At 45.8% G+C, this 13,791-nt stretch overlaps 1 protein-coding gene across 1 annotated transcript in view; it reads left to right on the forward strand.

Annotated features, from left to right (window-relative positions):
* Positions 1 to 203: 203 nt before the first annotated feature.
* The window catches only part of NEURL1B (neuralized E3 ubiquitin protein ligase 1B), a 49,391-nt gene continuing 35,803 nt past the window's right edge, over positions 204 to 13,791 (forward strand). The window contains exon 1 of the mRNA XM_027901389.1: positions 204 to 291. Coding sequence (XP_027757190.1) covers positions 261 to 291 — 31 coding nt within the window. The 5' untranslated portion in view covers positions 204 to 260. The remainder of the gene's footprint in view (positions 292 to 13,791) is intronic.

Here is a 13,791-nt window from a genome sequence, read left to right on the forward strand (position 1 = left end):
CGGAGCGCCGCACCCCCGCCACCGCCCCGCGCAGGGCGCGTTCCCGCAGCCCCCGGGCATCCCGGAGAGGCACCGGGGCAGGGAGGGCAGAAGGGCAGCGGCATCCCGGGCTCGGCCGCGGCTCGGGCGGGGCGGGCGGGGAGGGACCGCGGGGCGGGTCGGGGGCGGGCGCGGAGCGGCGGCGGGAGGCGGGCGCTGTCCATGGCCCTGCGGAGCTCCGGGTGGCCCCGGGCTCCGCCGCGCCGCCGAGCGAGCGAGCGATGGGCAACACGGTGCACAAGACCCTGGCAGGTACCGGCGGGGGGCGCGGGGACTGCGGGGCCGGGGGCGCGTCCTGCCCCGGGGGATGCTGCGGGCGAGCGGGGGGAGCCGAGCCGAGCCGAGCCGAGCCGAGCCGGGGCGGGCTGTGCCGAGCCCCCGGTCCGAGCCCCCCGCGACCCTGCGGAGCGGCCCGGGCGAAGTCGAAAATTTCCAGGTTTTTTTCAAGTATGATTGTTTTCAATGACCCGCGGCGGGCACCAGGGGTGATGCTGAGCGCGGGGCACGGCTGAGCCCACGGGGGAGCCACGGACGCGGGTGAAGTGGGGCTGATCCCGCTGCTGAAGCGGCGATCCCCAGCCCTTTGACCGAATCCTCCTAAAGGCTTTCTGTTTCGTTTTCCCGTCCTCTTTTTTTTTTTTTTTTAATATAATTTTAATGGAACTTTTTAATGTGCAGACCTTAGTAGTTTGGAGTCGCCAGAAGAAAACTGTTTGAAATAAGGTCTGAAATGTTCGTTGGGCTGCCCTGGTTTCTAAACTGCCTTTTAGCGAATTTTGCTCTTACACGAGAGATGTACAGATTCTTTTCCTTTGCGAGTTCATAACTGTGGGGCTTTACCCCCCCCCCCCCCAGAGAATCTGTGCATAATAAAAGCAGTTGGTCTCTATAGAATCAACAGTGTTGAATTACTGAGCCTTTGCCAGGCTGTATCTTCAGCTAGTTTGCTTTTCTTCTCTTTTCTGCTCTTGCAGAGCTCCTGCATTGCATCCTTTGTACTTAGGGCTCCCATAAATAAAAAGGGTATTATTAAACTTATTTAAAGAAGCAGGAGGACCTATTGAACACATACACATGCCTCCCTGCAATCAGCCAGGGAGCTCAATATAGAAATAAAGAGAGGAATAGATTTGCATTTGGATGTGCCATATATTGTCTTTGCAAAGAGAGGGTGCCTGGGACCTTCGGGGCACAAAAGAAAGCTGCTAAGCTTGTGGTTTAGCTATGAACCAGTGATTAGATTTCTAGTTGCATCTCCTCTCATTCTCTGATACATTTAAATGGGACATTAGCTCCTTTCACAATAAGGAAGTTTTCATTTTATTAAATACTTCACCAACTGGCAAATAAAGGCATTGTAAGGAGTGCATGACCTTGGAGAAAATTCATTTTGTGGGTTGGCTTTTCAGCTAGAGGCAGCAGCAAAGGGCACATGCTGAAAACCTGAGGGAAATAAAAAAAGCCAGGGAAATATCCTTGGGTCAGGAGAGGTTGCCTCGGTAGGGCTAGAACTTCCCAAAGAAAAAATATTTGTGCCTGCTGGGACGTGGGATCTAGCTGTGAGCTCTGTTCCAGAAGGTTGAGAGTTGTATCAGCCGTTCTGCCTAGTGCTAGAACAGTCTCTCCTGAGCAGCCTTCACATGCTCAGCCTTACACACGTGAATTTAAAAAAAGGGATGACATCAGCTGCACCGCAGCTCTGTGATTCAGGAGTTCCTCGCGGTGCTTTCAAAAGAACTTCCTAAGAAAGAGGAAAAGTTTGATGGAGAAAAATGATGGCTTGATTTATGTAGACCTCCCAGCTCAAACGTTTGTTCTAGTGGCCTAGAAAACCTCTGTCCTGTCTTGCCAGGTGGAGACTGTCTGTAAGGAGCGCTTCGCTGGGGATGGTCCATTTGCAAACATTTGTCGAATTGCGCAAGGCAAAGCTATGCAGGACACTTGAACGCCTTTGCTCATGTGCTGGACGATGCTGAAAATGTGTCTTTCCCCCCAAGTTCAGCTGCCTTCGGTTTTTACAGAGTAATGACTGTCAGAAGCAGCTGTTAACCTGTGGCTGCAGAAGAGCTTTTGGATGTTTGCATTTTGGAAGTTTATAAAATGTATTTCTGTCGAGTTGGGGCCAATTCAGCAATTTTTCACATTGATGTGCTCAAATGAATTGTTTGTCTTTCATTGTCCAAATGACATTACGGAGGGAAGCAGGTTTAGAACTGTTCTTGGAACAGACTTTTTGAAAATGATAAAGTTTTCCAGAAGACTAAACTGTTGGGTGAAAATCCTATTTATAAATGCTAGAGCTGTTTAAAATTACTCAAAGATAATCAGTCAGAATTACATCTTTCCTCTTCTTGGTCCAAAATGCACCTCTTTCTTCACCCTGGCAGACTGAGCAAGGCACTTTCACTCTCATTTTGACTGACAGAGGAATTGCTCTCCCCTGATCCATGCATGGGCTGCAGTAACTTATTAATAAAAACCAAACAACCAAACCAAACATCCCCAAACTAAAATTTGCATACTTGTGTTAAATTGATTCACTGCAGAATAATTTTTGTTGTTCACCATAAATAGCTTAAGGTAGAAAAAGGATTTTCATTGTGGTCAAATGTAGAGGGAATATGGAACGACTTGGCCCCTGGAAAAAACAAACAATCAATAATTCCTGTTTTCTATAGAAAAGTTAACACTTTTTTCAAACAGTGGAATTCAATTTTAAATCCTACTGAACACATTTCAGCTCATTTTTATCCCTAAATTTGTTCAAATGTTTTCTTTGCTTGTTGCATCTTTAAATTCTTGCACAGCTTCATCCTTTTTCTCCCCATTTCCATGTTATGATACACGAGCACACGCTATCGGTGCCGGAGAAATTTGTGTCGGGGGCTTGGGAAACTTGTGTTTGCCAGGTAGCTGATGGTTAACACACAATGGGTGAAGGCTTTGTCAAATTAACAGCGAGGTTCTAAACAGAGTGGTATTGAAATGAGTAATAGGCTGTGGCTAATGAAAGGCAGCTTCTATATTTGAACGGGTTGAGGAGGCATTTGAATGGAAAAGAGCTGAGATGTGTCAGATACGCTTAACAACGGGCCTGAGGTGGTGGTGGAAATTGCTCTTATCTGGATGACAGCTAAATGATACAGGACACATTGCTCCTGCAGCTGGCCTGAGCTGGAGGAGTGAGCACAATCTTCGTGTTCCTCTGTGGCTCCTGGCGCCAGCCCATCCCCGACCCTCCTGCATCTCCAGCGGGAGGATCTTCCACTGCATCTCCAGCACAGTGTGGGAATTTACGCTTGGGTGTCGATATTTTCCTGCCTCCCTCCCCTCACCACTCACTGCCCATTGTTTGAGGTGCTTTGCGGGCAGGTGGTTAGGCAAGAGTGAATTCTTTATTTTTGAGGCACAGTGTTTTCCTGTCTCCTGCAGGTGATAAAGTAGGAGTGCAGCATTGCAGCCGATGGGCAGAGCCTGGCCTGGCCTGGCCTGCAGAGTGGGCTGGGAGGCCATGTGATGGTGGTGGTGGGTGGGTTGCATATGGACATGGGCTTTATGGCTTTGTGGCTGGTCACCTGCAGCGCTCCTCACAGGGGTGCTCTGAGTTAACTCACAGGTGAGAGAGGCAGCAAGCAGCACACCCCAGCACTGTGGATGGGGCTAATTGTTCCGTGCTAAATGCTGTCCTTGGCAGAGACTGTGAACAGGGTTCAGAAAATGGTTAATAGATGGTGCTGGGAGCTCAGTGGGGCTTCAGGACTGGCAGGTTGGGAGAGGTGAAAATTCCCCTGACCCAGCAGAGCCCCCCTCTGTGCAGCTGTGAGGGGAAATGTCTGGGAGACTGGGACAGGCAGCAAGTGTCCCTGTGGCAGCTCATCGTGGCAGGGTGAAGGTAGACAGCTGCTGGGGCAGGCAGGGCGGGCAGGGCGGGCAGGAGGCACTCACTGGCCAAGGCACAAGTGAAGGACTTTCCATTTGGGATCCAGTTGTTGATCCTGACCCAAATAGGGTCATTGGTATTTAACAAAGGAGCCAGATTCCCTATTTAGAATCTGGCTGGGATCTGATTGCAGTGCTTCTCCCACAGCCTTCCTCACAACTGCGAGGAATACCAAGTATGAGTGGCATTTGTGTCTGGTAAACACAAGGGAGAATGGGGCTTGTTCTGGCAGAAGTGACTTAGTTTCAAGAAATTATTTTGTATTCTTAAGAAAAATGCTTTTAATAACTAACCCTTTCCCAGAGAGTCAGAAATCCCAATTTTAGACCTTCACCAGACTGATGCTCCCATCTGCCAGGCTTTGTGAAACAGTGATGGTTGTAGGGTCCTGGTTACAGCAGAGCAACAGGAATTTACAGCTTGTGAGTAAATGATGATGCTTCCATGTATCCCTTTTCAAAAAACTGATTCACTTCTTTTGTAAGAAATGAGGAGCAAAGATCATGTAGTGGGAAAAGATATCTCTGCCTTTTCCAGGGGCTAAAATCTCGGCTTCAAGGAGCACTTTTGTTTAGATTTGTTTTCTGGTCCCTCCTCCCCCTTTAGCTGCTAGTGATGAGTTCTTGGTATTGTGAGGAGTTCAGTAAATTGTTTGATTTGGCTCCAGTCTGACTTCAAGAAAACTACAAAATAACAGTTCAGGTTGTTCTGGTTTGAGTGCAAAAGGTACCTGTTCAGACCAGTTTTTGGTTTGGGTTTGGTTCAACTCTGATCAACACTGACTGCAGGTGTTAATCCACTGCTATTCTGCCTGTTTTTCTGCATCTTTTAGGCTGGGAGTTGAAGTTTCTAGAGTCTTGTCATTGATTTTGATGACTCCCTGTGTGACCTTTGAGCGAGTGACTTTGTCATAGCCTTGCTTTGAATGTAAGGAAGGTAGGAAACACTGTTTGGCTCACATGGATATACGAGAGTTAATTAATTATGAAGCATCTTCATGAAGAAGGTCAGAGAAGTGCAAAAAAATAAATTAATTCTCTGCTTCCTGAATAGTCTTCTGCTTTTCCACTCTTGAAAAGGAAACCTGTGAAGCTGCTCAGCCCTCGCTGTGATTTAGAGCTGGAACAGGTTGATCGTATACTGAGGACTATCTTTAACCAGCCTTGCACAGTACATACCCAAAACTGTGCTGCAGCCAACTGGCACAGTTAATTCAGTGCTGCCATTGGTATCTTGGCTGCTGAGACTGGAGACACGACTGTACTCGAATCCAGGAAGGCACCACCTATCAGGACAGCGTTAAATGGAGCTGTGTGTCATGCCCCATGGCCGATGGGCTGTCAGACGCACACAGAATGTTGCCAAGTGTGTCATTAAAGCAACAGCTTTTTGTTCTCTCCGCTGTCACGCTGGATAATGCTGGGCAAGTGCCCTCTCTTTTGCTGCTTATGCTGTAGAGGGGAATTGCTTTTCTCAGAGGTAGGATATCTGGCAACGGCACTTTCCCCCTTTTATTTCTTTAGATAATTGCTGCAGGTCAGGAGGACCTGTGTGTCACCATCTCACCCTCATGTAGATGGTGAAAATCACACCCCCAAGTCTGTGTGTGTAGGCAAAACCCTTAGAGAGCCCTCACCGCAGGCAAAGGAAATTGCTGCTTCCCAGCACATTATAATTTGACAACCTATGGAAGTGCTTAAGTGTGTTTAAGGTGTTTAGGCAGTGAAGTTTAAATGTACGGGCATTAATGTTTGCTTGACATGAAAGGGATGAGTCACCTTGAAGCTTATGCTGTGCTTCTCTTCCTGTTCTAGTAAGGATCCTCTTTGCATGTCACATTCAATGGCTTTTCAATTAGGAATGCAAATAAGCACCTCAGTCCTCATTAGCTCCAGTGGATTTAGCATTCAAGCTCATTGAGTTTTGCAGTTGCACTTTCGGGCAGTCAGTGTCCTGCTGCACAGTTTGCCTTGAAAGGAAACATTTTCTTTCTCATCAGCATCCCACTGTTTACAGAGCCTATCTGTGCGGCTTGGGAGCTAAATTAAGAGCAGGCTTTCCTAAGGTGGAGCGTGCACGTCACCGTGATGGATGTGGTGGGTTCAGGAGAGAAGCAGGGAAGGAAATCTGCTGAACCAGGCCAGGATAGAGCGAGCAAGAACCCCTCTCTTGCTGGGGCGGCTTCATGTGCTGCAAGATGGGATGAGGCCAGGTGTGATTCCCTAAAACACGTGTCAGATCCCATCTGAATTTCCTTATGGGCAAGGTGTGTGCTATCTCCTCCATCTCTTCTCTTTGTATTTCCATGCATCTTATCTCCTGTGTTGGTCTCCCTTCCCCTGCCTGGAGCAGTTTGGCGTCCCGCGCCTGCCTCTGGTTCTTGCCGTGGCAGCCAAACCACAGGGCTGACTCATGACCTGCACCTTCCCTGCTCCTCATGGGCTCCTGAGCCACACTTTTGTGCCTTCCTGGCATCAAAATGCACTGTTCTTCAGACTTACCCAGAGGGCAAAGTTGTGCTCACATACCAACAAGTGCAGAAAGGGATGGGAGCCCGAAGGGCTGTTGGAAAGGACCTGGCTCCATATCACATCTTGGAGAAGCTTTTCATGGGACAGTTGGAGGAAGTTTTGCTGTAGGAGGATTTCCATACTTTATTCTGTCTTCTCATTTAGGCGTCTTCTGACCCTTGCCCTCAGTGTCACTGATCTACTGTGCCCTGGAGGGGACAGACCCTGTGCCAGTGGTCCATGTCTCTGTTTGGTGGCCCCAGTGCCCTTAGCGTGCAAAGTCCTACCACTTCCCTGAAGAGCTCCCCTTCCCACCTTGGGATTTGCATGCTGCATGTACAGCAGGACTGCCCGTAGGCATCAACAGGAGCAATCCCTTCCCAAGGGTCCCTTAGATCAGATTTGTGCCCATGGGAGGATGCTTTTGGTGGGAAGGAGGTGCTGTTTACTCTGAGTTGTTCCATGTCCTGATGACGGCTGTATTTGTTTTCCCTCCATGTGTTAAAAAACATGAATCATTGGCACTGAGATGTGTCGTTGAAAGTTTTACTTCATTATACCTGTGCCAGCTTTTCCCTTCAGACCTGGATGCCCTGTTGTCTCAATTACTGAGTGCTGCAACATTAAATTCCTGGTGTCTGAACAGTTGAAGTAGGGCTTTGGGGAGGAGTGAGGGAGGAGAAAGTGATTTCTTGCTTGTTAATTTGTTTTCCCCTCTGTGTCCAGGGAGATATCTTCCTGTGCTTTGTGTAAGCGGGGCTTGCTTTCCACCCAGGAGCTTTTGCTCTCTCGGCTCCTTCAGACATCTGGTAGTGGAGCAGCTCAGAGACCTCCTCCTGAGAGGATCAGACCCCAATCCTTCCCCTGCTCCTGCAAAAACCACGTCTTTTTTTCCTTTCTGCACCAACAGGACTGGCATAAAGAAACCAAATCAGAACATAAGAAATTACTTCTTGCTTACTGCTGGAATTACACAGGAAAATTCTTTAAAGGAAAAAACATTTAACTGCACTTCAAAGCTTCCCAGTGCAGCAGAGAAATCACATTTAGAATTTTTTTAAGAGCTGCTGATGCTTTGAAGGGAGAGAAATGGATGGAGTTGTGTTTATAACGTTGTTGGCCAGATAGTTGCACTTAACAGGTTTCATTTTTGAAGTTTTCTTGTTTAGCTGTGGATATTTACATAATAATGAGACTTTTGTCCTTTAGGAATTCTCCTATTTTATCCATTTTCCTATTGTTGCACTCCTGATGGCATAATGTCTAGTGGCTACATGGGAGAAAAGACCACATAAAAGCAAAGCTCTGATTTTCATTGCCCGTGTGGCAACATGGAAGACAGTCAGGAAAGAATTTCCTAGAGCAAAAGTTTTCCATCAGGTTTCCAAATGCCAGGGAAAAAAGTTGTTTGATTTTTTGCACTCCTCCATTGCTCAAACAATAAATCCTCCCAAGTCCTGCCTTAAGAAGCCAGAGATAAAAGATAGACTATCCCGTTTGGCAGCACAAATGAAATAATTTCATTCAAGTTTATCTTTCTTTGCTCAGCGATAACTGGCACTGTGGCAACAGCTTTTCTCAGGCTGTTATCTGGTTTGGTCTCATCGGGACACCGGCTTCTCAGCTTAATGTGTTCTGTAATTTATGGAGTGCAGTTCAGAAGTTATCTCCTCGGTGTGATGCTAAGGTTGAAAGCATAATTCCTAATGAGGGAAAGTTGCTATTGCCTGGGGTCTTAAACTCGACACAGTTGGATAGAGATTTTTTTCCTGGCAACAGAAAACACTTGCTGCTTAGGATCTGTATGTTCTAGCATCCCAATACTGGCCAAAATTGCTGTTAAGAGGAGCAGCTAAGAGGCTGCAGTGAATTACTTTTGTGGGGAGAAGACAGGACCAGGATCTCTGAGGACATGTGCTCCAGAATGCAGCCAGGCAGGTTATCACCAATGCCAAGCCTTGGTGGAGTACAGTACATTGGAATATTTCTATCACTGGAGGTCTTAAAGAACAAGTTTGTTATTCATCAGCTAGGAATGGAATTAGTAGAGCCAGTTATGGGTAAAGGTGGGCTAGATAATCCCTGTAGGCTCCTGGCACAGTGGTGTGTCCTGGAGAAACACCTCTTTAGGGTCTGTTCCGTGGCAGTCCTTTCCTCAGGACACCATCAAAAACTCTTGATTACTTTGTCCTGCACAGTGAAAGGGTTTCTAAATATGAAAGCTGAAATAATTTAATAACTGGCTGTTGCTTCACTTGTAGTGATAAAGAGCATGTTCCATCCACATGGAAGGCTTGCAGATATTTCAGTATGCCGGGCATTTTGGTTGATCTCTCCTGGAAAGGAGATGTCCTCTGCAGAGTTCAAGGCAGATCTTCACACTGGCATCTGATTTGAGTCTTAGATAGCAATTACTGGGTGATTTGGCAGCAGCAGAACAGCACCACTTGTGCTGCTGATGTGATCAAAGGGAGAGGGTGAGAAGGACAGATGCTTTGCAAGGCAGAATTTCAAGGAAATCCATCTCAGTTAAAGTTTATAAAAACCGATCTGAGCCAACAGACCCTGTAGTGTGTCTTTAAATATCCCAGCCTTGAACAGCACTCTGGGTCATGCCTGGAGATTGCTGTTATCCAGGGATATTATGAGGGATAGGAAGAGACAGTGCAATATACAACCACAGACACACAAAGACCAAATGCTGTCAAGTATCAAAAATCAATCTCCTGAGCCTGAGTGTTGTTTCAAAAAATGTCTGAGTGGCTTGGGGCAGACTTTGTCTGGTTGCAGGTTGCTTTGCCCATCAGCAGCATGGGTTGTGCTGTGTTGAGGTTGTGGCTTTGTATGGACTGGCCAACAGCTGCCACCAATGCAGGAAAACTTGTCTCTCTTGGTCTTCCTCAAAGGTTGGACTCGATGGTCTCAGAGGTTGCACTCAATGATCTTAAAGGTCTTTTGCCAGCCTAAATGATTCTGGGATTCTGTCTTGTGGATTCCGAGATCTGACAACAAGTGCTTTATGTAAGACCTTTCATATCCATGGAATTGTGCAGGGAGGGAGATTTTTTTTCTGAAATAAGAATGCCTTCTTCCAAATTAGCTTATCCTGCTGCTGACGTCATCCACTTTGAAAAGGGATGTGAGCATGCCAAATACCAATGTCTGCACAGAGATACTGGCAATAATGAATCTGCTGTCCGTTTGCACCCTGCCTGCTTCCAGAAGAACTTTCATGTCTAGACAAAGGATGCAGCTCACCTGCAAGGCTCAGCTATCCCCTCTGTTTGTTTTGATATTGCATAGTAATTAAGAGATGAATTTATATTTAAGGGTTCCAAGAAATGCCTCTGCAACCCCAGTGTTTATGTAAGAGAGAAAGAGAAATTCATAATTTATTGAATTTGTGTGTGTTCTGCTGGGATTATTCATTGGAGGAATGTACTAAGTGATTTTTTTTTGTATCCTAGTAACCAACTGTGGTTGCTTTTCCATGAATAATCTTTATAGTTTAACTTGACCAGTCAAATCTAGAAGGGAAAACTCAAGTAAATTAAATTTATCAAGGCAAATAATTACAAGGCACAGATAGCTTTTTGCAGGTGAGAGAGAACAAATTTTTTTCTCCCTCATTTAACTACATAATAATCAGATTGACAAATGCTGTCTGGAGAGCCTGATTTTACCAAGCAGAACAATAGTGGAAGTTTGACTCGTTACGAACTACACTTCAAAGCTTGATTTGTTTAATATTCATAATGAATGAATTGGTTAGAACAGCCCTTTCCTCCCTCAGTGAGATGGTTTCCAGCACTTCCTAATAGCAGTGCAGATTATTTCCCTTCATTGGGTGCCAGGGTGGGGGTCTCCCACAGCTCAGGGTTCCCAGCTCTGCCACTGGTTCATCTGCCTTACAAGGACACTGATCATCAGTTAATAAAATTCTCTGTGAAGATGTTTCTCCCTGAAATTCCAGACCTGAGTGGAACAGCCGGAGTTTATCATTTAATAGGAGTGTTCGCATTTTTCTTCTTAAAAATTCATTTTGATTCAAAATTAACCCCTTTTCGAAATTATGTGTCAAGGGATCATGTTTCCTTCAAAATGCCTCTTGGTCTTGGAAATATTGAAAGATAGTTTCAGAAGCAAAACAAAAATAAAAATTGGCTTCCCAGCTCCCTGGATGTGTTCCTTGTTTCTCCCACCCTCTTTGAGCACTCAGCTGACCATCTCCAACCAAAGGGCAGAGGTACATTCCTCCCAGAGAGGTCAAAAATGCTTCTCATTTTAAACCAAACTATTTTCAAACCATCTTTTTGTATGCATTCCTATTTAGTAAATGTTTATACGCCCGTGTGAATTAACTACACTCCTGTAAATACCAAAGTCTATGGTCACACTGGTAGAATCAATCTCCAAACCACATCAAGCAGCCCTTAGCTGGTTGCTCAGATTTTCCTTTGAGATGAGATTAATGGTATGACCTCATTAGGCAGTCCCAGAAGGAGGGAGAAGCCTTCCCTGTATGCCTCTGGATCTTGACCATATTTTCTCCCTCCCTGATTTGCTCCCTGCTCAGTGTGTCCTGAACACAGCCCTGCATCGAGCATTCCTTGTTTCCTTTTCCCTGTGGACTAAAGGTGATGGGCAGAAATGTTGGGTAGGTCAGTGCTGAGTATGTTCCTGTGCTTAACATTCCTGTATTTCCCTTTTCTGTGTCTATTCCTGCGCTGAGCCAGGGCATCACTGTGGAGTGGTTGCTGTTCCTCTCCAGCTGTCATTCATCACCATAGGCTCACCACCTCGGATCTCTGCCCTACCCAATGAATGCTCTTCCAAAGCTCTCCCTGTCTTTTTCATCATCTTCTCCCCTGGGGCTAACAGCGGTACTGGGAGCACTGGTTGTGACTTGTTTCTCTCCGTGGCAATGAAAGAGTAGCTGAAGGGAGTGATTCTGCCTTGTAGCTCAATATTCTGCTGCCTCGGAGGGCTGTGGGGTTTGGAAACGCTCTTTCTCCAGGGAAGTGACCATTGTTGGGAGAGTTGTTTGGGTGGAGCTTGATTGGTGGTGGAGGGGTTGGGGTCAACCCTTTTTCCCAGGTCATCAGTGACAGGATGAGAGGAAACGGCCTCAAGCTGTACCAGGGGAGGTTTGAGAATTTCTTCATGGAAATGGTTGACAGGTATTGGAAGGGGCTACCCCGGGATGTGGTGGAGTCCCCTGCCCTGGAGGTGTTCAAGGAACGACTGAATGTGGCACTCAGTGCTCTGCTCTCATTGACAGAGCAGATCTGGTGATTGGTCGCAGGTTGGACTTGCTGATCTTGGAGGTCTTTTGCAACCTAAAGGATTCTGTGATTCTGTGGTCAGACACGTACCAGAGGGCAGGCACACCTTGCTGTGGCACACACAGCCCGTCCTCCATGGATTTGAACCGATGGGCGCAGCTGTGCCAGGATGGACATTGGCCACTGCCATTCAGATGGTTTTCAGCTTTATTTTTAGACATCCTGAGTGCATTTCCCTTCAGCTGAGGCCAATTCCTTGATGTGCTGGCAGTTGAGGGGCCTGGTCACACCCGTAGCACCCAATGTCTGATGGATTTGGCACTGAGGGAAAGCCCCCGTGTGGGTCCATTTTGATGACTTCAGGCTTTGGCATCCCTTCTTTCAGCATGTTTCCAGCTCAGAAGTCCCAGGGAGATGATGCAAGTGGGAGACACTTGGTGCCATCTATTTCGGAGAAGCGGAGGGACAATGTGTAGTTGTGCTGCTGCCAGTGTTTTATTGTGGCCAAAACCACAGAAGCTCTAAGCTGTCAACACCTAATTATGTATTTTTTGTTTGGTAGTAAAATTTTGTTCTACAAAAAAAAAAAAAAAAAAAAAAAAAAGAAGAACCCAAAGAACCACCCAAAGAGAAACAAATTCTTTCTCCCACAGCCCCACAGTTTTTCAAGTGTGATTTATAGGTGTGTTTTTCTGAGTAAATCCAAACAAGACTTTAAATTAGTTTGATTCCGTTGATTGAAACAAGAGCCATCTGGGTGGAAATGGGAGGGTTTAGGTAGCTGTTTATATTGTTTTGTGTGGGATTTCTAAAATTTCCAATTCCACAGTTACTAAGGAGTTTGTCTTTTGACAGTACAGTGGGGGTTTATAGGTGTAAATGATCTATAAAGAATACAACCCCCCAAAAATACAGCTATGATAATAACAACAACATGCAGCTCTGCAGTGAACTGTTGAGAAGGTAATGACTGAGTGTGATGTGTTGGACCTTAAAAAGGTGAGAAAAAGGGTGTAAACTAGTACTTGATACCTGAACAATTGCAGTGTTATTTGCTCTACAGTTCATACCTTAACCCCATCTTTTGGGAGTGATTCTTTCCTCTGGAGGAGGGAGCATAAAAAGGCTTTGGACATTTTCTGGCCAAAAAAATTGGGCATTTATCTTCAACAAGGTATGGAATTGTCTCTTATCTCCAGATTTCTTTGTTTCACCTGCCTCTATCATCTCTTGGCTGTGGTACGACAAAGGGAGAGTAAAGGGAGAAAAATGTCAATACTGGCTTAGGTGTGCTGGGATCAAATCCCACTGGAATTAAGATTGACATGAAAGCTTAAAAGTAAACCTCTCTTGCTCAAATCCTTTTTGTGCTGAAATAATTGAAGACAATCTGAGATGAAGGAAGGGGACTGAGGTCATGGTGTGTCCAGTAATGGTATGACTGTATTTTCTTTAGTTTGGACAGTTTAATGCCTTGAAGTGGGTCTTGTTTCCTCTTATTAAGTCCTGCAAATATCATGGAAAGGGATCTCATAGCTCAGCCATGCATCAGCCAAGTGTTGCACAACCACCTGCCTCTCAGATTGGCTTCACAGCTTAGCAGAAAACTGCATTTTAAAAAATTTCAACTAAGGAAAAAAGGATGCATCTTCTTTTGGTTGAATGTTTTCCTATGTTTCTGGACCAGAACTCTACTTTTCGTTTTTTTTTTTTTTTTTTTTTCTATTAAAAATTTTTGGATTTGTTTCCAAAGATGTCCTTTATTTAGAAAAAAACTGTAGCTTGTTTGTCTGAATGTTAACTAAAACAGCCAACAAAAAAATGTGATACTGTTGTACAGGTTGGAATGTACATGAGTTGAGTGAAGTCATCAGCTCTTCAGATGACTTGGAAAGAGAGTTTGGCCAGTGTTAAATTTATTTGAAATCTCCCTGCTGGGACAGTGTTGGCCTGAGGCACCAGCCCACCAGCGCAGGCTGGGCTCAGCCCTTTGCAGTTACCTGCAGCCCATTAGAGC

The sequence above is a fragment of the Empidonax traillii genome, unplaced genomic scaffold (genome assembly GCF_003031625.1).
Source record: "Empidonax traillii isolate 1590-97213 ecotype Southwest subspecies unplaced genomic scaffold, ASM303162v1 scaffold22:size5013007, whole genome shotgun sequence".
NCBI lineage: Eukaryota > Metazoa > Chordata > Aves > Passeriformes > Tyrannidae > Empidonax > Empidonax traillii.